Raw genomic sequence first — 24,470 nt, forward strand, 5'->3', positions numbered from 1 at the left:
TCAGGACATGAAACTAGTAAACCTAATAAAAATAATAACAAAAGATATATCAGACAAAAATTTGTTAAATCAAGTTTTTAAGCTCCTGCTCTGTGAAAAACACCTTAAAGAGAACAAAATGACAATCCACAGAATGGGAATATAGTCATAATACCTGTATCTGATAATGGACTTACATTTAGAATATATGAAGAACTCTTAAAATTCAACCATAAGAAGTTAAGTAACCCAATTTTTAACAGACACTTGAAAAGACCATTTACAAATGTAGATAAACAAATAAATAATATGCACATGAAAAATAATTTAATATCATTAGTCATTGGCAAATGAAAACCACAATAAAATACCATTACACAACCACTTGAATGGCTAAACTTCAAATTGAGCCATTATACCAAGAGTTGGCAAGAATACAGACTAACTGAAACTATCATACATTTCTGTTGGGCATGTAAAATGATACAAGCAATCTGAAAACTATTTGGGAGATTGTATTTATAAAGTTAAACATACACTTCTTATATGACACTGCAAATCCACTTACGGGTATTTTCCAAAAGAAATAAAAACATACATCCAAAGACATGTACATGAATGTTCATAGCAGCTTTGAATAGTAGTCCCCAAATGCAAACAACCTGAATGTACATCAATGAATGAATGGATTTTTAAAAATTGTAGCATATCCACACAATGGGATATTATTCAGCAATAAAAAAGAGTAAATTACTGATATACCCAACAACATGAATGAATGAATGAGTGAATGAATGCTGAGTTAAGGAAGCCAACACCCTATACAAAATGTGCTCCATAATGACTTTTCTTATGTGAAAATCTACAAAAATAAATCCAATCTACAGTGATAGAAAATAGGTCAGTTGTCTAGCCCTAATGGAGATTCACTGAAAACATTCTGAGGTAACAGAAACGTGGCTGTGGTTAAGTGGGCATAGGTATGTATTAAAACTCATCAAACCGTATACTTACAAAGTGTGCGTTTTGAAATGATAAATGAAATAACGATTATACTAATCATTCTGATTTGAATACTATACATTGTATGTCCCGAAACATCACTATGTATCCCATAAAATACATAAATATGTACTATTATGTGTCAATTAAAAGTAAATAAATAAAATTGAAAACAAAATGTCTCTAGACATTACCAAATTTCCATGGGGGGAAAAATCCCCTTCAGTTGAAAACCACTGCATAGTCTGCCAGGCTGTTGTGGTATACAGTGCACATTATTGGGTATAGAGAAAACCTGCCAATTCAGACTATAGTGGGGGAGCTGAAAGAAATGAAAGAGCCCTGGAAATTTACTGTGGAAGCTCAGCACAGAGTCCCTCAGGTCCAATGCCAGCTCCCTGCATTGTGTTCCATCTTCCTAACTAGGGTTTCACCTGCTATGCTCCCACTGCATATCACACCTGTTCCCAATAAAGCTACTATTTTCTTGTAAAAAATAAATAAAATAAAATGTGTGCATTTTATTATATCTAAATTGTACCTCAATAAAGTCAATGTTTTAAAAAAGAAAAACTGGTTCCTGACTGAACTTGAGGATAGAACATAGGCTTCTCAGTACTTAAGCAGAGTTTATAGTTGGGCTGGGAAGGACCTGCATTCTAGCTGCACTAAGGACCTTTAATTTGCCCACTGCATACAAAGCATCTTGTCCTCCAAGATCTTTTGTTATAGTCAAAGAATGTGGTCTTGTAGATAATTCCCTACTGAGATGATACATTATAGAGGCCCCTGCTACAGCTAATAGGAGACATCCCTCTCCACCTCATTAATCTTTTTTATTTGGCCGTAGGTAAGTAAGACCAGCATCAAATATAAGGAGCCTTCACTTTAAGGTGTCTCTGGTGCACAAACTTGGAGCGAAAATGTAAGGAAAGAAAAGTGTCCAGAATAGATCCCAGTTTACCACCAAAGCAAGGAAGTCAATTGAATTTGGGATAGAATAAGTGGTCTAAAAACCAAGACTGTAAGTAGCTTTAGGGGATGAAATAAGCCAAGTATAACTTTTGAGGTTGCACTATATAAAATAGTGCCTTAGAATAATGTTTTCCAAAGAGCAGGACAAGTATTAGTCATGGTACGTGAAATGATTTGAAGGATTTTTGAGATGAATTGAGGTGGTAAACTAACATGACATTACATAACATTGAATAATTCTTTCTCTACTTCTCTTAGTTATTCTGATTTTATATCAAAAAGTCTCATTTCCTGCTACTATGTCTTTAACACTTCTTTTTTCTCTCTTCTAAACAAAGAGAAAACACAAAATGCCTAATTGGAGCGCAGTCGTATTGCTTTCTTGTTTGTTTACATCGTTATTTTCTATTTATGGCAAGTAAACCTGTTTTTAAATTTGTGGTAGTGATACTGTTTCTATAAAATAAATGGTTTTCAGTTTAAAAAGGTGATTTATTAAAATAAGTAAAAAAATACTATAGTGGTATATTGATATGTAGTATATGAATACCTAAGATTGGATAACAGTGCCCTTTAAGGCACTCTATATACATATAGAGATTTTATCAAAAAAAAGGAAGATTAACTCGTAAGCAAGAGTATGTATCTATATATAAATATGAATGTATCACTAAGCATTAAATTATCACTATATTAGAAATATTAAATAAAACTTACTAGCAGGATAATTTCCATACCATAAACTAGTTTTAAATTCAGAATTACATGCCCCTGAGTGTCTCCCAAAGTTTCAGATGCCAGATGCTGATAAAAGGCCAAATTAGGATATTTAGTATCCTATAAATTGGGATAAAGCACTATAAAATTGGGCCAGTGGCAGAAATATATCTGAACAATACTGAAAAGTCAAATTTCATTCCACTTCTATCTCTCTGATGAGTGCTTTCACTTGAATGCGAGTATATGAAGAAGATATGCAGAAGGTATCCATGAAGAAAAGATTCTGAAAAAAAAAAAACATTCTGTCCCCATAACAGTTGGCAATCTCCTATTTTTTGTTTTGCTCTTTTTTCCTTGGTATCCATCCTACTTTCTTTCCTTTAAAAGAATCCATGAAAATTTACATTTTACTTTAGGTCCATTAATCCTTCAAAAAATACAATTCACATGGACAAATTTCTTCAAAATTGTTTTGCCATTGTCAATGTTTTGACAGTACTGTGCAACTTTTTTAAAAAATCAACCTCAGCTAGACTCTAGAGAATTTTACCCATCAAAATGAAAAAGAGAACTGTGAAACAGATTTTCTTATTTAAAGAAATATAAGACAGTTTGATTTCTACCATGCTTATAGTTTCCCAAGAGTAAAATTAAATTTGGAATGAACAAAGATAAACCTCTTACCTGTTGGAAGGTGCAGTGTTATGTTGTTGCAAAAATCTGTGAAGCAGCATTCAGTTTTGGTAACATTGTTGGAACTATGACAGAAGACTTGAGCATTTAATTCTGGGAGGGAGACACAGGATTTGATCACCTGTTCTTTCCCATTGGTTAGCATAACTGATGCCCAACATGCTCCTTCTGTTTGGCAGGTAAAGTTTGAAGAATCACACAAAAGACATACACACTTCAATCCTGGAAAGAGTAAGGCAAAAAGCTTCAAAATACAAAAGATACCATGCAAATTTATTTCATAATACTTGAGAAAAGAAATTCAATCTTAATGAAAATTGGAAAAGGGTTTAAATAAGCAGCACTTGATAAACACACGCTAATCCTCTTACTCCCTCTCAGTCGTGTGTTTCACTAAATAGGCTGCTCAATTATCATTTACTATTGCTAGTATTTTTGTGAATTTATTCAGTTGCTACCTATATTTTGAAATATTTTCCTCATCCATACTCCAAATCCCTCCTTCTTAAGCTCAATCAGCTCATTCCTAATTCAATAACTCCTATAAAATACTAGGAAAGAGTATCACAGCAACCAACGGGAGCTGTCCAGCATCACTTGTAGAACATTAAAGTGTGGTTATGGCAGCTGTGTAACCAACCTAATGTGTTCCGTTCATGCACCCTTCTTCCTTTAAACTTTTAAGCAAATGAGCTAAACACAAAACTAACCATAGGTATATATGTCTCTAAAAAAACAGTTGTGAGTCTTTATTTTCTGTGATATTATAACAATTGTTGTTATCGTCATAGTTCCTTTAAGGCATTCGTGAGCCATTATACTTCCCTCTCTTCACTAAGGAACATAGAATGACAGTCATTGGAACACGGACCATGACCTTCAGGCAATTTTCTTTAAAGCACACATCTATTCCATAAAGCAAAGCACACCAATAATAGAATTTAATATATCTACACCAATAAACTTTGAAAAATTATACTTTGCTAAATTAATCTGTTCATTTACACATATCTCCCCAAAATTCCTCACTTACTACACACACAGATACACACACACACACACACACACACACACACACACAACACTGCACACTAACTCAGATCTTCAAAGTGGGGCGATATTTCTCTGTTTTGATGTAAAATATTTGTCAGCATTAAGAGTCCAATGGTTGTGAGCAATTTATTCAGATTTCATTTAATTACATTGTTTCTAAATAGTATAATACTAAATAAGCTTTTTGTACTATTACTTTAACAAAATTTTCATTAAATCATAACTGCTCCCCCACAATTATCTGAATGTCCAAAATCTTACCATACAATCATTGCTACTAAAATTAAAGTCTTTAAATTGGTAATCACTCAAATTGGGGCTGATTTTATACCCATAAAATATTTGATACAAAAATGGCAACTGTTGCTCAATTTAAATGCCATTATAGGAGCAAAAATGGGTAATATTCCTATATAGCTGGACATGTAAGAAAGCACAAATTACATATCAATCAGAAATTATTCTCTTCTTTTGATAGTTTTTCTTGACTGGTGAAATACCATTCCTATATAAACAATTTATTAATCTGTTCTAAGGTAAATACAATACTAAAGTAAAATATGATTTTGTTATCAACATTGGGCATACATAATAGCTCACCTTCCTATTTATTCCAGTGGTGATCAACATAAATAAATATACTCTTTCATCAATATTTATGTGCTACAGTAGAACCATATGTTCTATGTTGATTGGGATTCCATAGAGCTAGATATATACAATCTAAGGATTTAGAAAATTTTTTAGGACACTTTCTTTGCATAAAAGAGAGCTCATATAGAAAGCATCCATTCGCCCAACTGTCTTCTCACAATGGACTCTCTCTAGCATTTTCCAAGTCCATCTGACAAAGGCCTTTAAATCCTGGTTATACCAGTTTTGTAATCTTAGGTACTACTTGGCCCCTCTGTGCCTCCATTTCCTTATATGAAAGGTAAGACTAATAATAATATACCTCCTCATAGTGTTATGGACAATTAATTAGTTAATCTATGTAAAGCCCTTAGAGTGTAAGGGCTTAGACCAATATGTGGCACATAGGAAGTACTATATGAACATTAGGGACTATCTCTCTTACTACTGGAGGAGGTAAGGCTAGTTGCCTTATGAAACAATCGAAATGCATTTGTAATCTGTAGAGGAATAGCCAAATGAACTAGAGTGCAGAAACCATTTAAAAGGCATAACAAAGAAATACACCTCTTTCTGCTCTGCCAGGAGTGATTTGAATGCCCACATTATTCAATGGTCCAGACTAGATCCTACACGGTCACACAGCAGGTGGTGTCTGGCAATGGTCCAGACAAAAAATTCAGGAAAAGGTGATGATCCCAGCCCTTGCTCTGTCACTAACTTGCTGCTTGACTTCAGAGATGACATTTAACCTTACAGACCTTCACTGTCTTCCTCTGAAAATGGAAAATGAACTGGCATAGGGGTAATGGGTCCAGAAATCTTAGGCTCATATGCCATCAACATTTTACGACTCTATGAATTTATGACTTACAGATATCTACAATTACAAAACATGGAAAACTCACTTAACAATTATTTAATAAAAAACTTGCTCCACTGTGGCTATTCTTCACCCTCACATTTTTAGGGGCTAAAGGTGAGAAGAGTAACTTTCCTGACACAAAGTCCCAAACTGTTTGTCACTAGGCTTCTCATCAGAGTCTTTTCGAATGTTCTATCACCAAGAGAAGCTTAGCCAGGAAATCAAGGCAACTTAGAAATATGAATTCACTGAATGAAGGCAACCATAAAGTAACTCAGCAATCAAACATATGCTAATTTCATGTGCGTTCACCATCACATATAATTCCCAGTGCAACTGTAGGAGTTAGTCAACACTATGTCTATTTTATAGATAACAAAATGAGGCTCAAAAAGATCAAGCGATTGACTTAATGTAACAGTCTCTGGACTACTCATGCAACATTGTTTCTATCCTACCAAAGCTGCCAGTAAAAAAAAAAAAAAAGGATGGGCACAGAAACCATTCTCCTACCCCTCAAATTTCTAGCCATTGTGAATAAAATATAATTCTAATACAGCAAAGAGAAATTAATAATTAATTAACAATTGAGATTTAGATCTGTATTGTCCTAATAAGCTTTAAAACACAGCTGCTATTTTTTAAACAAATTCTACCTACCTATATTCTAAGGAGACAGATGGTCAAATAAAAGTCAATATCACGTGCCTTCCATGTAGAATAAATAATGTTCCCTTTCAGCGTATCTAAATTCTGTATTAAGTAAGCCTCTAAGTACCTAACCTGATACTTTGCCTTTGAAGCACTACTGGCTCCTTATAAAAATGATTACGTAATAGCTCTTATCAAGGAATAATGTGGATACTCACCGAATGTTTAACAAGCTATAAAAATTACCTTCAGTTTAAAGTAAAAGGTACCAATCAGAAGAAAAATATAGATCTAGGTGATATAGTTAATATAGAAAATGACACCTTACTTTAAATCTTACATGGTGGAAAACACTAACAAAGTTGAGGATTTGTTAATGATAATGGCTTCAAACATCTGCTAAATGTTCCCACTTATTCCGGGTCAACTGGCAGTACTATAGCACTGACAAAGAACAAACAGCAAGCTAAACAGGACCTAAGATGTATAAGTAACATATGACATATTCAGTCTCTCATTTTTCATTTCCCACCAGTCCACTATATCGTCACATTTGACATATAATTAAACTATATTTATATCAACCATCCTCAACATGGAACCTTTGTGCCGCCAATTAAAATATAAGTTGCCATTGGTGATTAGACTTATGCTTTTATATTTTGGGTGTTAAAAAAGAAACCTGATGTTAATTGAGTCAATTATACTAGAATATACTAGAATATTCCATGACAGGATAAATCTGGTTGTTAGCAGACAGCAGTCCTGCCTTATGTTTCTTTATTTTATACTTTCCCATTACAATGTACTTAAGTCATAGAAAGGGACAGCAAATGAGGTTGAAGAGGGAGGCAATTACCCATAATAAGAAGGTCTATTAGGTTTTTTCCCCACAAGGAAGATTGCATTTTTCTTCTGTCCCCTCCCACCTCTTTAATTATCCCCTTCCCCCACCTTTGCCAATTAGTCTGTAAAAGGCAAGACATCTGTTACCCACAAGACATCTGTTACCTACATCCACCAAAGGATGTGCACATTCCTAACCAACCAGAAAATAAATTTCTATCCATATTTACATGTGATGGCTAGCACACCCTGGTGTCCACAAATGTAAAAAACCATCAGACTACAAAAAAAACAAAAGAACCAAATTTATGGATTTGCATGTATGTGCTATTCTTATTTAACAGCCAAATATTTGCTTGGCAAGTATTAGTTGTTTTGAATTAGACACAATTTTCAATAGGTTGGTTACATATTACCTAGGTTTCTCATATTTTGGGTCTATATGCTAAAATTGGCCAGTGCTTAACATAAACATCTGACACATGCCCTTTTTTCTTTTTCAGATATTAGTTCACTCTATTCAATTTCTCTAATTTTAGACCAGGCTATGAAACACAAAAAGTTTTTCTTAATTCCGAAAACTGTCTCAGATTTGACCTGCTGAATATGTAATCTTTTCAGCATTTGCAGGCTTCTGAATTAACAAAGGAAACAATTCAAGCTTTTCAGTGTGCTGAATATGAAAAGTATGGCAACAGGAAAGGAGCCAGGAAAACTAGCACTAGTGAATCTGAGGGAAAGCCAGACGGGGTCAAAGAAGACCAGGCAAAGATCTGTCTTCCCTTTCTATTCCTTGTCAAAATTTCATTTTCTTGTCATGTGGTCATTTCAAAGCATTTGCCCTTCTTAATGGTAAAGAAAAATAGAAGAAAATAACATTAATAAAAATATGGGCAATACAAATGCAAACCTTTCAGACAATTGAGTTTTCAATAAAGATTCAGCTGATAGAAATACTATTTGCCAGCCTGTACCCAAGAAAATGGAGAACTCCAAAAATATGGGAATACACCCATCACAAAGGAAAATTGTCCCTTTGTGTGCAGTGGCAATTACATTCTCTGCTCAAGAAGGCCTCACCCTTACAGCTGAGAAGGAATGGATCCACCCTACCAGCAGGAATTCCATCCAGGAGAACTGCTCTTGAACTTCAGCTGTAGACATCAATTTAGGAAGAGTCCAGCACATTTTAAATTATAGTACTAACCATTGGGAATTTCCTCAGTCCAAAGGCAGCACTGACTGAATCTGAAAATCTCAGCTCACCTCCATCAAAAACCACCTGAGACTTTTAGACATGTTCCTTGATCTCTCCAAATCTTAGACTCCTCATCTGAAAAATGATGAGGTCAAAAAGCAGATCAGACGATTTCTAAGGACTCCTCCAGTTTTACAGCCCTCTCCTGCTCTGAGCTTGTATCACGATTCTCAGTACAAATAATTTAAGGATTACCTACGATAGATAAGAAGAAAGTTGCAGTTGGAAACATGAGCACCCACAGGATAGGTCTGCACCTCCAGATTCACACACTGATATTTCAGTGGGTGAGAGGATCTTATTGGCTTACAAACCAGCATAACTTCTCCAGTCAATATTAAAGATCATTTATCTTGTCCTATGTTTATCATATGAGCATGAAATATCAATATCAGCTTGAAATTTGGGGCAAACGGAGGGAAAGTGATGGAAGCCTGAAAATGTTCTCAGCCTCTCTGAGTTATATTAGACACCCAGAGACTGTTGCCTACTCCCTCAAACATAGTTGATATGGGATCTACACAGAACAGACACAGGGTCTACACAGAAATGGCACACAAGACCAAAAATGACTCAAAAGGACTCCATACTTTAGCAATGTCATTACTATGTAGAAATGAAACTGTTTCCCATTAATGTTTCAACGGCAGACGAAAGACTAGAGTTTAAAACTGGCTAAAATGATGTTATTTATTTACATATAGCTTCAAGACTGTGAATAAATACAGAAAGGATATGTATAATGGCATAAAGCTTTTAGTGAAATTCGAAAACTTTTTAACTGAGAAATATTATCAGTTTAACATTTTTGCCTAACAGCATAGTTATTAACTGAAAGATTCACTTTTCAAGGAAGGCCTTTTCCAAAAATACTATTAATAACATTAGCTCCTAAGCTCTTATAGTATGGGACAAATATAAATCAATCATAAACAACTTAATCCAAAATGGTTGATGGCAAAATTGTTTTGGTGGATTCTCTTAAAATATCCCCTTGAAAGGATGAAAATGCAGAAGAATTCTGAAAGAGCAAAATGACAGCCTTCTCCTTCCTGCTTTTGGAAGTCAAGGCATCAGTGGGCAACAGGCTAGCAGGGATGGCGGTTGTGTGATAACTGTTTTGGGTACAGTACAGCATCTCCTAGTCTAAATCTTTGTTGCCTTAGGGAGGACACAGATTGCCTGGAGTGCCCTGGTCAAATTTAGACTTTGTAGCCACCTAAGGAAGAAAAGGACCCTATCTGAGGTCTCCCATCTGAAAGCATCATGTCAAAGAAAAGAGTATTCCTAATCACAGGACACATTTCCTCTGCCACTTTCCCATATAATTCTTACTTAATTTGAAAAGTTATTTTCTTACACTTGGCAGCCTCAATGGTTCCTCATCAAACTGTTCCCTCAGTCTTGGGTACTTTTTATTTTGTTTTTTATTTGTTTGCTTGTTTGCTTTTTTTGTATGTAGGACAGGATCTTGCTCTGTTGCCCAGGCTAGAGTGCAGTGGTGTCATAGCTCACTTCAGCCTCCAATTCCTGGGCTCAAGTGATCCTCCTGCCTCAGCCTCCCAAGTAGCTGGGATGACAGGCATGCACCACCACACCTGGCTAATTTTTTTAAATTTTTTTTGTAGAGACATGGTCTAGCTATTGCCCAAGTTGGTCTTGAACACTTGAGCTCAAGTGATCCTCCCACCTTGGCCTCGCAAAGTGCTAGGATTACAGGCCTGAGCCACTGTGCCAGCTAAGGGTTTTTTTTTTTTTTTAATTTATTGTCTCCTGCTTAGGAGAATAACAATGCTCAATGGACTCTGACTACATTTAGAATAAAGCAAAATCCACAATCGTTATCATGACCTGATAGGCTAATAGTCTGGGCTCTTCCCACCTCTGGAATCTCATTTGTCATTAACAGCCCTCCAGACTCCTAGTCTCCTTTTTATAGCTCTAATATAACAACTTCTTTCCCACCTCACAGCCTTCACTCTTGTTGTTCCCTTTGCCTGTAGTGCTCTTCCCTTTAATTCTTCAGGTCTCAGCTCAAATGTCACCAACTCAGAGAAATCTTCACTGACTCCCCTTGATCAAGGATCTTCTCCCCATCCTTCCTGTGTGTATAACAATCTGTAATTAGTTTTTTTTATTGTTTTAGCCCTAGTGGAATGAAAACTTCATGAGGGTGCGGACCTTCTCCTGTTTTATCTCCAACATATCCCCAACACCTGGAATACAGTCTGGCAGTGTAGTAAAAACCCATTGAAGATGTATTGAATTAGGTTGGGCACAATGGCTCACACCTGTATTCCTAGCAGTTTGGGTGGCCAAGGCAGGAGGATACCTTGAGATCAGGAGTTCGAGAATAGCCTGAACAAAAGCAAGACCCCATCTCTACAAAAAACAGAAAAAAATAGCCGGGTGTGGTGCCACACACCTGCAGTCCCAGCTACTTGGGAGGCTGAGGCAGGACGATCACTTGAGCCCAGGAGTTTGAGGTTGCAGCGAGCTATGATCACACCATTGCACTCTACCTGGGGAAACAGAGCGACACTCTGTCTCAAAAAAAAAAAAAAAAAAAAAAGTATTGAATTAAGAATTGTAGAAGACTGCAAAGTACAGAAGAATTCAAAATAGACAAAACACCTAAAAGATGTACAGCTCTACACCTGTTCTTATTGTAGTATATATATTTTCTTCCATTCTTTTTTTCTACCTGGGTTTTTCATAGTTGAATTCAACATGTAAACACAATCCTAAGTGCTACTCTTTTATTCTATCAGCATTATGTCATGAGCTTTATAATGTCTTCTTTAAAAACATTAGTGGAATGTATAGGCCTGTCATCAATGTAAGTGGACAGCATACAGTATTTCCTTACTCTTAGGCATCTCAGTTGTTTCCAATTTTTGCAATTAACACTGCGTTGAATATATTTATGGATTAATCTTTATCTAAATTTCATTTCCTATAATAGAGTCCTAGATGTGGAATTACACATCAAACCTTCTTGATAGACACTGTCAAATAACTTTCCAAAAAAGTTATACCAATTAATATTTCCACTGGCCCTGCATGGAAGTACCCATTTCACAGCACTAGCTATTCTCGCTAAAATCTTAAGGATCTGTCAGATAAAAGCAGTATCCTATTTTAATTTCTATTTTCTTACTAATGGCACTGGAACTTTTTTTTTCAAATATTTCCTCTGAATTTCTTTTTGGATAAATTTTTTTTGTTCATGCTATTTATCTCTGGGATGTATCTTAAAGTTTTTTTCTCAATTTGAAAGAAGTTTTTATAAAGTAAAGATAGAAATTCTTTGTCATGTGTGTTACATATAACTTCTTCCATTTTCATATTTGTTTGCTTTTCATTGTTTTTGAAAAAAAGTGATACTTGCCCCTTGTCAAAAAGAATTCATGTAATATCCATAATATAAAGAAGGAAATAAAATAAGATAAATTACTCCTAATCTCATATCCCAAAAATGACTACTGTTAATAGCCTCTCCAAATATCCCTCCAGGGAGTTTTACATGTAGATATCCATAGTGATGTTCTCATTAAAATCCTAATAATATGACTGATGTACACTGTATCAATCTTTTACTCTGAAATTTCTTCCTTTGCCTTAAAACTTAGCAATTCTCTCATCCATATATTTTCTAAATCGTCAATATTTTCTTCCAGTTTATGATTTGATTGTTTTTATACACCTAACTCCTAAATTTATGTGGAATTTGGGTATGGATCATGGAAATCATAGGTTAATACACTAATCTCTCTGACAGGCGGTAAGCGAATTACTTTATGGTAAGTCCTTAGATGTTAAAAAGTTCTTTAAAATCATTATTTGAAGAGCATTTTACTATATGTCTTACCACAGTTGGTGAGGAAGGGAGAGGAGGAGGAGGGAAGCAAAGACTGAAGGAACGCGGCCGAGCAGGCTAAAGGACGCGAGGACAGTGCGGTAACCCGGCCACAGGCCCAGCCGGCACACGCAGGCGGAGCACGAGTGAATGCGGCTGGGGCCGTGGGCAGGGCGGGCGGGAAGGCTTCTGGAAGGTGAGTCTAGAGGAGCACGCCTGTTCTTCGCCCTCCCTGCCCATTCAAAGCAGCAGTCCCACCCACCCTCTGGCAGTCCTCCCAGACCACCCAGCCTGGGCGAAACCCCGCAGTGTGCAAGTACTAACCTGCCCCCACTTGGGCGACAGTTTCTGTCACACTCACTCCCCAGATGGAACTCGATTCCGGGTCCCCAACCCCCTCCCCACACAACAGGCACCTGGGCGCCCGGCCCTCCCTCACGGGGCTCCCTGAACTGTGTCGGGAACGTTCGGCCACTTCGCCTGGACTCGCAGGCTGGGGCTCGAACCCTGCCCCAGAGCCGAGGCCTGGGGCTTCCTCTTCGCTGGAGCGGTTTGCGGGCCCTCCCCGGGGTCACCGGGACGCCCAGGCTTCCTGCCGGGCTTTGGCGGGAGTGATTTGCAGACGCGCATCTCCCAGCTGGGCTTCGTCACCTGCCCGGGGTAGCGCAACCTGGAGGGAGACAGACTCCTGGGACGGTTTCCCGGCGCACCCGGGTACCACCTAGTGGCAGCAGAGACAGGACGCAGGCTGTTTTTTACAGAATGACCTCCACTTCGGATTAGCATTTCTCAAGCATTTTTAAAACCATGTCTCCTTAAAATAAACAGAAAAATCTAACACCCTCGGTTCTCTGTTATTTGAAATTTCAGAATAAAATGTCTTGTCTGGAAACAAATCTATGCAGTGATGCTTTGATGGAGCTTTTTCATTTGGAAAAGTGACCCTCCACTCTCTAACGCCCTTGAAGATCATTACTGTAGCCTGGGAGAATTTGCTAGACCGGCGTTTATTATGAAAAATCTCTTGTTTGCACCAAGAGATTCCTGATATCAAAATATTGTTAGTGAAGTCTTTCTAAATTAAAAGAAGAAATGAAACATCGATAATTAAGTCCTTAATACATACTTCAATTTGCATATTCATTTTGGTCCTATAGGTCCTATAGCTGTTATATATCTATGTTCACATAAAATCACAACTGATAATAGTGGTTACCAAATTTGGGGATTTCACTGACCAGTAAAATTTCAAAAGTAATTTGGGGGCTGGGCGCGGTGGCTCACGCCTGTAATCCTAGCACTCTGGAAGGCCGAGGCGAGTGGATCGCTCAACGTCAGGAGTTTGAGACCAGCCTGAGCAAGAGCAAGACCCCGTCTCTACTAAAAAATAGAAAGAAATGATCTGGACAACTAAAAAAATATATAATGGTGGCGCATGCCTGTAGTCCCAGCTACTCGGGAGGCTGAGGCAGAAGGATCGCTTGAGCCCAGGAGTTTGAGGTTGCTGTGAGGTAGGCTGACGCCACAGCACTCATTCTAGCCAGGGCAACAAGGGAGACTCTGTCTCAAAAAAAAAAAAAAAAAAAGTAATTTGGGGACTCAACCAAGGGGTGCACCAAATTTTTGCTTTGCCGAGGAAGAACATGGGGGGCAGGGATGTTGGGGTGGGAGAAGCACCCCCTATTACCATCATTTCACAAAAGAAGTTAATTAGCTTAAGTCATTCCATATTCTATACACATCAAAACATCGCATTGTACACCATGAATGTATACAATTATGATTTGTCAATTAAACTAATAGTAATTAAAAGAATAAAAAGTAAAAGAGCTCACATAAAAAGAAAGAAATAGCATTATGATACCAAGAAAGAGAGAAAGTATGTAAATCTCAGGATCAAGGGCTGACTTTACCAGGATCAAAGATATCTCTTTAAAATTTCAAATGTTGAAAAACATAATTGCATTTTATGATGTTACATTTTTTTCATTGTCTTTTTCTAATATAAACTGTTAATCAGGGAGGTTAACTGTATCAGAAAGTGGTGCTTAAGTGTCCAGCTTGTTCTTGTTCCAACATGTGTTTTATACACAGTCAGTGGTCACACTCCACATAGCAATGTTGTCTCAAGTGGAAGTGGCAATCTTCTATAGTGCTATTTTTACTCAACCTGGAATATTCCAGAAACTGAAAAAACCTAAATAATAATAGCCACCCACCCCTAGTGGCAAAGCTAGTAGTGGCAGACCAGGTGTCTGCTAATAAGGGCCTTCTTTGCTCAGGGAACAGAGCCATGGGGTCTTCCTGGCTCAACATGCTCACTCAAGGCTGATGTTCACACACCAAAAATTCCCCTGGCAGTGCCTCCATCAGTACTGGGGCACAAATCTTAATACTATATGCCTGCCCATTTAGGTCTGTTTTACAGGACTTGGGGGTTGGGATGCATTTTTTGAATTATTACAGTCTTATGTGCAATATGTTGCTCATCAAACCCCCAATTTACTTGATGACAAACTCCTAATCAAGAATACACCACACGATTTTAACATTGTTTCCATGGGAAATGATTAGCAATTATAATCAACTCCTGAAGGATACAATCTCCAGCAACATCCTCTGGTGATAAGCAGGGATTGCTACTCTGGAGCATGGTGAAGAGAACCTGTGCAAAGAAGAAAATATCACAGGAACCCTGATCCTGTCCACAGGATTTAGGGGCCAAGTTAGGAGACTGGGAATTCTAATCCTTCTTCCAGTAATGTGGCTTTTGAGGCTTGTGTCCTCAACTGGTCTCTGCAAGAAAGAATTCAATTCAATGATCACTAATGTTCCTTCTAGTTCTAAAGTTCTATAGTGCTAAGAGCTGAATGCATCAATGGCCACCATGCAGTACCAGGAAGAACACTGGGAGTGACTGCATACCCAGAGAACCAAGAAGTTGCTGTCCTAGAACCACAGTTCAAGAAGAAAACTATTCAGAATAATTTACTTTGATAAAGACTGAAGTGAACAATTATAGTTTATACTTGGGAGGTCAATTAAGTCACAAAGTCTAGTTTCGTTGTTTCAATCTCCATGGAAGTAGAGAAGACAGAAACCAAATGGGAGAGGATCGTAGACAGTTTGGTGATGAAAGAACAGGAACACGTGGCATAGTCAATCTATTTGGGAAAGATGGTATAAAATACAAAAAAACTTAATGACAGAAACATCAAGGTTTTAAAAGCTAAGAAAGCTCTGACTTGTTAAAAGGAAGCAATTAAAAATAACCAGTAAAGAAAAAAGTAAATAATCAATAATTAATAAGCAGTCAAACTACAGGGCTAAAAGAATACAGAGAAGAAAAAGACTGTTCCAAGTTTATAATAAAAGTAGCAAAAAAAATTGAAAAGTTAAAGTCCTCAAGAGTTCTCAAGGGCTCACTTATCAGAAATTTTTATCACAATCCACAGTTACACATTTATAAGATATGGTAATTCTCAATCTAGAAATAAAAGGAAACTATCCGAAGTAAGAAGATGATCTAGCTAAAAATAGAGTGACAAGTGAGGAATTGAAAGGGGAAAGGAGGGCAAGTGATTTGGAAGGAACTTTTTTTCTGAAGGCTGATCCTAGCTGGGCCTCTTTCCAACACTGACCCCAAGGCTCGCAAGTTTAGCTTGGATAATATGAAGAACTCACATTGCACACGCATAAAAAGGGCAGCATCTCCTGCCCCTCTCTTCAAAGAAGATGGGTGGGAGCAGGAGCTGATGAGTGGGAGGCAATTTTTTTAAATCCATAATTTTTTAAAAATATAATTCCCAGACTTGTAGGAATTATCACAGTTGCTTTAAAAAGTGAGTTACTTGGCTTCTCCTGGCTCCTTTTGTCTATCAAAGCATTATTAAACAGAATAACTGCCTTTTCCTTTTTTTGCAGCTACACAAATATATTTCCAGATATAAAAATGAAGAAATATAAGAAAGAAATTTTAGGATCTTCAAGAAGTCTCAAAGAATTCATATTAGCCAGAACAAAAGGAAAGTCTAAGCTAGGTTGTCTTGAGTTTTGCTACTTCTCTTGTGATAAGTCAGTATAAAACAAAACAAAACAAAAACTATAACAAAGAAACAAAGAAAACCCTTTCTTCGTAGCTGTTTTTATTTCAGTTTAACATTGTTGGACTTCAGCAAGGTGTAGTTTAAAAAGATCCTGAGCTTCAGAAAATGTTTATCTGTAGTTAAAATTTTGAGCCAGTCCTAGCCCAGCCATGTAGACGGGAGGTTATTACACTTCTCTAAATCTGTCTACACACTGGTGAAGCAGGGATAATAATTCCTATCTCACAGAGGTATTATGAAAATTAAGAAAAGAGATATTCTAGATAACACATTTGACTACCACAGATGTTTAGAAAAATCTGAAAATTAAGCTCCTACTATTACAAGTTATGAGCTATTCAGAGCTCAACATTTAAGGCACAAACCACACTCTATAAAGGTAACCTCAAGTGTTTCTCACAACTCTTCCTGATTGGGTGAACTTTTTCCTTGGTAATGACACCGACACACTAAGGTGATAGGATCAGCAGAGATAAATGTTTTTGTCAAAATAAAAAAAAAAATTGGCATCTGAGCATAATCAAAGGGTATGTATCTGGAACATTAACTCTCCTATCGGTTACTGTACTAATATTTTTCCCTTTTCAATAAATTATTTCTTGGGTCTGACAAATATTTCAATGGGAAAACGAACAAAGTAGAGGAACAGAGACAAACCATTAATAAACATTAAAAGATTTAATCTCATTAATAATCGAAATAGAAAATTAATACAAAGCCATAATTTCCATTGGCCACATTGGAAATTATTTTATAAATTATAACACCCAGAAATAGTGGGTGAGGGATCAGTCAATAACATTTATTCTTCATACACAGTTGGTAGAGTATCAATTGGGACAAACTTTTATTTTTTTAATTTATATTTTTTTACATTTACTAGTTTATTTTAAAGACTATTATTAATATAAAAGATACAAATAAATGACCAGGTGAAGAGGTACTTAGGACCAGGTATGGGGAGGATCACAGGACTCTCGTGCCCTCTCCAGGAGCAACAACAATTAGTACAAACTTTTAAATGTACAATCTGAAAATATTTGTCTCAGGAGTCCTAAAAATATTTGTGATATTTATGATTGTACCTCCACTTCCTCTAGAGGAAATAATCACAAAAATTTCTTTAAAACTTTCATTGTAGAGTTATTATTCCACAAAAGTAAAAAATGAAAATAGGCTAAATATTCCCAAATCAAAATGCTTAAATAAATGTTGACAATATGGTTTTGTAACATCCTCCTTTTTAGTAATATTTACTTAGAGTAGAACTTGCTCACTACAAATATTAAATTCAAAAGTAGAATTATAAAACATATAGGATATGATCTCAATTTTTATCATATGCACTGGAATAAAGATTAGAAAGAAATACATCAAAATATTAATAGTAGTTATCTCTGAGGTATGGGACTAAAGATGATTTTTACATTTTTCAACATTTTTCCTAATTTCCTATAATGAATACATACGGATTAACACTATAATCAGGAATGAACATTATTTTGTGAAAGTCATTTCTTGTTCTGTCAAAGCATTTAGTTCATGGGGAGTGTTTGACACTATCACAGGGATATCATCAGTCAGGTTTTCTGCAAAGTCCTCTAAAATAACTCTGGGGTCTGGGTGAACACCCACAGGCCCTGCTCTGCCACAGCCGCAGAAACTCTGTTTTCAAGTCCCAAAATTGGAATTTGGGGTCCAAAAATAGGCTAACATATTTGAAAGCAGGACTGTCCCTGAAAATTCAGATACATAATCATCACAAAATGATTCTCACTCTACATGGAAACTTACCTGATCTCTGGGACATAGATTAAAACTAGCCCAGCCTGTTAATCTTTCCATAACTTTTCCTCTCACCTTTTAATTGTTGAGAAAGGGTTAGAACAGACATAGTGACTTTCCCTGACTGAAGAAAATAATCAAGAAAATGCTGACTGCCCACTGTGTGCATGATACTGTACTCAACAAGGGGTACCTCTAATCTGACTCAGCAAAATGAGGTTTGTGAACACATTAATGAGCCTGTGTAGAGACGTAGACGTAAGCAAAATTGTCCATAAGCAAGCTTAATTCTATGGTAAACCCAGACAAGGAGCCCAAGTAGCCCATAAGTGTTCGCTTGTAGGTGATAAATGACCTTTCAAGACCAACTAAATGCTTTCACCTAAAACAGCAGGTGAGCAATGTTGCATTTACAATGAGCTTTATCTTATGTATGGATGACGTCCCTGAGTTGCAATTTCCTTTGCTAAGAGAAGAAATCACTATTCCATGTTAACAAATTAAACATAACCTAATTTGTCCTAACTTGATTTCATTTCTATCTGCTTTATGCCATTTTACAGAATGAAGATGATTCAGACAAGAAATCATTTTAATATATCCAGAAATTTCTTACTTACAAAGAAGTTATATAACAAAAGTAAGTCAATTATTTGTAATTTTAAAAATATTTCTATTTGGTTAGTTAATGTTATAAATGCACATGGCAAAAAAAAATAATACAGGAAGAATTAAAAGGAAAAACATCTGTCTGGTTACATATATCTCCCCAGTCTCACTTGCCAGAGGCATCCACTTTTAACTATTTTTGTTGTTATTCTTTAGGACATTATGTTAGGACATTAATTTATGAAAATATACTGCCGTTCTTGATTAACCAACTTGAAACATTATCTGCTGACTTCCTGATTTATATGACTTCTTAGTTTACACACAGGTTCTCCAATTTGGGGAGGCAGGTCAGATTTATTGATATGTAATTTACATATAGTAATTATTATTGTAAGCCTTTCAGTGTAGTTTTATGAATGTTGACAACTGCAATTTCATCATCCCTCCTGACAAACTCAGACTAAATTTTAGACAATTCCTCTCCCCACCCCATCGCTGGCAAGCAATGATGTTTTCTGTTCCAATACTTTTACCTTCTTGAGAATGTCAAACAAATGTAGCCTTTTGGGTCTGGATTTTTTCACTTAACGTAAGGCATTTGAGATTCATTCATGTTGCTGCATACAGCGGTCATTTTTTTTGAATGAATGTACAACAGTCTATCCATTCACTGGTTAAAGGACTTTCATTTTTTCCCCAGGATTACTGATTAGAAATAAATTTTTAATAAACATTAATATACTAATTTTATGTGAAATCGGTTTTATTTCTCTTTTCTAAATAACTAGGAGTGGGATTACTATGTTGTATAGAAAGACCATATTTAACTTTAGATAAAGTTGCCAAAGTATTTTCCAAAGTGGTTGTATCATTTTACATTACCACCAGTAATGAGACAGCCTGCGTCTTGTCTTTTAATTCTCTTAACAGCATCTTTCAAGGAACAGACATTTTTAATTTTGATGAAGTCTAATTTATTCAATATTTTCTTCTATGGAGCATGTTTTTGGTGTTCTCATCTAAGAAACGTTGCCTAACCTAAGATCAAAAGATTTCCTTCTATGTTTTCTTTTAGAAAGTTTTACAGTTTTAGATTTTATTCTTAGATGAGTGATCCATTCTAGTTAATACTTGTAGATACACAAGGTGTTTTGAAGTTCTTATTTATTTCTTATTTATTTATTTATTTCTGCATATTATGGGGGTACAAATGTTTAGGTTACGTATGTTGCCCTTGCCCCTCCCTCCCCCACCCACCCAGTCAGAGCTTCAAGCGTGTCCATCCCCCAGATGGTGCGCATTGCGCTCGTTATGTATGTACATACCCGTCCCCACTCCCATCTGCCCAACACCCGATAAATGTTATTCCTATATGTGCACTTAGGTGTTGATCAGTGAAGCCAATTTGCTGGGGAGTACATGTGGTGCTTATTTTTCCATTCTCGGGATACTTCATTTAGTAGTTATTCATTTATTTTTGCTAATGAATGTATCCAGCATCATTTTTTAAAAAGACTGTCCATTCTCTATTAAATTGTCTTTAATCCTTTGTCAAAAAATCAAGTAACATATATATGTGGGTCTGTTTCCGGGTTCTCTATTCTATTCCATTGATCAAAATGCCTCCCCTTGGGCCAATTCTACACTGTCTTAGTTACTGTAGATTTATAATAAATTTTTTTTATTCAGGATATTATGAGGGTACAAATATTTTGGTTACATGAAATGCATTTGCCTTGCTCAAGCCAGGGACACAAGCGTGTCCTTCCCACATACGGTGTGTCCCGTCTCCATTAACTGTGGGTTTACTCACCCCATATGCTCTAGCCCCCAGCCCCAACCCCCTCACCCCCCCCACCTGACCGGCACGCAGTGAGTATTCCTACCATGTGAACACCTTAGTGTTGATCAATTAGTACCAGTTTGATGGTGAGTACATGTGGTGCATGTTTTTCCATCCTCGTGATACCTCACTTCAAAAGATGGGCCCAGTCTCTATCCAGGATAATATAAGAGGTACTAGATCACCATTGTTTTTTGTAGTTAAGTAGTATTTCATGGTATACATATACCACATTTTATTAATCCACTCATGATGGGCATTTGGGTTGTTTATAATAAATTTTGAAAAAGAGCATTCCAACTCTGCCCTTGTTTTTTGAAATCAATTTGGTTATTCTAGTTCCTTTGCCTTTCCATATAAATTTTAGAATTGGCTTGATGAATTCTGCAAAATTTCCTCTTGGAATTTTGACTGAAACTTTGATTAGGATTATATTAAATCTATAGACCAAGTTAGAGACAATTAATATATTAACAATATTGAGCCTTCAATTCTGTGAATACAGTACAGTAGTCCCTCAAGATCCACAGGGGTTCGTTCTGGGATCCCCAGAATACCAAAATTCATGGATGCTCTAGACTCTTACATAAAGTGGCACAGTATTTCCATATAACCTACACACATCCTCCCCTACATTTTATTTTTATTTAAATGTTTTGTTGATATATAATATTTTACATATTTATGGGGTACATGTGAGTGTTTGTTACATGTATAGAATGTGTAATGATCAAGTCAGGGTATTAAGGGTGTCCATCACCTTGAGTATTTATCATTTCTATATGTTGGTAACATTTCAAGTACTCTCTTCTAGTTACTTTGAAATATACAAAACAGTGTTGCTAAATATTATCGCCCTAGTCTGATATCAAGCATTAGAACTTAGTTCTTCCATCAGTTGTATGTTTGTACCCATTGACAAACATCTCTTCATCCTCCCTCCCACCCCAACCACTCTTCCCAGTCTCTGGTATTGTCACTCTATTTCCTATGTCTATAGAGATCAAGCTTTTTTAGCTCCCATGTATGAGTGAGAAGATGTGGTATTTGCCTTTCTGTGACTAGCTTATTTTGCTTAACATAAAGACCTCCAGTTCCATCCACATTTCTGCATATGATATGACTTCATTCTTTTTTATGGCTGAATAGGATTCCATTGTGTCTATATACCATATTTTCCTATCCATTCATCCATTGATGGAAAGTTAGGTTGATTTGGTATCTTTACTATTGTGAATAGTGCTACAATAAATATGTGAGTGCAGGTATCTCTTTGATATAGTGATTTCTTTTCCTTTTGATAAATACCCAGTAGTGGGATTGCTATTAATAGATTGTTTGGTAGTTCTATCTTTAGCTTTGAGAAATCTCCATACTGTCTTCCACAATGGTTGTACTAATTTACATTCCCAGTAACAGTATATAACAGTTTCCTTTTCTTCATATCCTTGTCAGCATCTGTTATTTTTTGTCTTCTTACTAATAGTCATTCTAACTGGGGTGAGATGATATCTTGTTTTTGTTTTGATTTGCATTTCCCTGATGATTAGTGATGTTGAGCATTTTTCATATCCTCATTGCCCATTTTTATGTCTTCTTTTAAGAAATGTCTATTCAAGTCCTTTGCCCCATTTTTAATTAGATTATTTGGCTTTTTTACTGTTGTTTGAGTTCCTTGTATATTCTGGATATTAGTCCCATGTCAGATGAGTAGTTTACAAATATTTTCTCCCATTCAGGAGGTTGTCTCTTCATCTGTTGATTGTTTACTTTGGTGCATAGAAGCTTTTTAGTTCAATATAGTTCCATTTGTCTGTTTTTGTTTTTGTTGCCTCTGCTTTTGAGGTCATAGTCATAAAATCTTTGCCTAGATCAATGTTCTCAAGAGTTTTCCTACATTTGCTTCTAGAAGTTTTATAGTTTCCAGTCTTACATTTAAATCTTGAGTTGATTTTCGTATGTAGTAAGAAACAAGGGTCCAGTTTCATTCTTGTGAAATATGGTTAGCCAGTTTTTCCCAAAACCATTTATTGAAGAGGGCATTCTTTTCTCAATATCTATTCTTGGTGGCTTTGTCAAAGGTCAGTTGGCTGTAAATATGTAGATTTATTTCTGGGTTATCTACTCTTTTCCATTGGTCTATGCATCTATTTTTATACCAATGTCATGCTGCTTTGGTTACTACAGCCTTATAATATACTTTGAAGTCAGTTAGTGTGATGCCTCCAGCTTTGTTCCTTTCGTTCAGGATCACTTTGGCTATTCAGGCTGTCTTATATTTCCATATGAATTTTAGGATCATTTTTTCTATTTATGTGAAAAATGGCATTGGCATTTTGATAGACACTGCATTGAATCTGTAGAATGCTTTAGGTAGTATGGTCATTTTATTGATATCAATTTTTCCAATCCATGAGCATGAGGTGTCTTTCCATTTGTTTATGTACTCTTCAATTTCTTTCATCAGTGTTTGTAATTTTCCTTGTAGAGACTTTTTTACCTCCTTGGTTAAATTTATTCCTAGGTTTGTTTTTTTTGTTTTGTTTTGTTTTGTTTTGTTTTTGTAGCTAGCTATTGTCTTCATGATTACTTTTTTGGCTATTTCATTATTGTTGTATAGAAATGCTACTGATTTTTATATGTTGATTTTATATTCTGCAAGTTTACTGAATTTGTTTTTCACTTCTAACCCTTTTTTGGTGGAATCTTTAGGTTTTTCTAAACCTCCATGTTACCTGTAAAGAGGGAAAATTTGACATCCTCCTTTGCAATTTTGATGCCTTTTATTTCTTTCTCTTGCCCGATTGCTCTGGCTAGGACTTTTAGAACTATGTTGAATAGGAGTGGTGAAAATGGGAATCCTTGTCTAGTTCCAGTTCTTAGAAGAAAAGCTTTCAAATTCTCTCCATTCAGGATGTTAGCTATACATTTCTCATATATGGCCTTTATTTTGAGGTATGTTCCTTCTATGCCTAATTTGTTGAGTTTATCATGAAGACATGTTAAATTTTATCAAACGCTTTTTCAATGTCTATTGAGATGATCATATGGTTTTTGATCTTCATTCTATTGATGTGATACATCACATTTATTGTTTGCATATATTAAACCATCCTTGCATCCGTGGAATAAAATCCCACTTGATCATGGTTTATTATGTTTTTGATGTGCTGGTGAATTCGGTTTATTGGTATTTTGTTGAAGATTTTTGCATTTATGTTCATTAGGGGTATTAGCCTTTAGTTTTCTTGTGTTCTTGTCTTATTTTGGTATCAGGGTAATGTTGGCCTTGTAGAATGAGTTAGGGAGAATTCTCTTCTTATTAATTTTCTGGAATAGTTTGAGGAGAATTGATGTTAATTCTTCTATGAAATTTTGGTAGCATTCAACGGTGAAGCCATACAGTCCTAGGCTTTTCTTTTTTGGGAGACTTTTTATTACTGATTCAAGCTCATTACTTTTAATTGGACTGTTCATGTTTTCTATTTCTTCCTGATTCAATCTTGGTAGGCTGTATTTGCCCGTGAGTATATAGTTATCCCTAACAGTCTCTGATGATCTTTTACATTTCTGTGGTCTCAGTTGTAATG

The 24,470-nt window shown here is 36.0% G+C and overlaps 1 protein-coding gene across 3 annotated transcripts in view; it reads right to left on the reverse strand.

The window, feature by feature from the left end:
- The window catches only part of ACVR1C (activin A receptor, type IC), a 98,100-nt gene that overhangs the window by 54,645 nt on the left and 18,985 nt on the right, over positions 1-24,470 (reverse strand). For 2 of the 3 annotated variants that reach the window (XM_012640769.1, XM_012640768.1), the window contains exon 2: positions 3,361-3,591. In XM_012640769.1, the coding sequence (XP_012496223.1) occupies positions 3,361-3,591 (231 nt within the window). Of the gene's footprint in view, positions 1-3,360; positions 3,592-24,470 lie in introns of those variants that run through there. The other variant, XM_012640770.1, reaches the window with a different exon arrangement.

Source organism: Propithecus coquereli, unplaced genomic scaffold (assembly GCF_000956105.1).
Source record: "Propithecus coquereli isolate 6110/MARCELLA unplaced genomic scaffold, Pcoq_1.0 Scaffold157, whole genome shotgun sequence".
Classification (NCBI taxonomy): domain Eukaryota; kingdom Metazoa; phylum Chordata; class Mammalia; order Primates; family Indriidae; genus Propithecus; species Propithecus coquereli.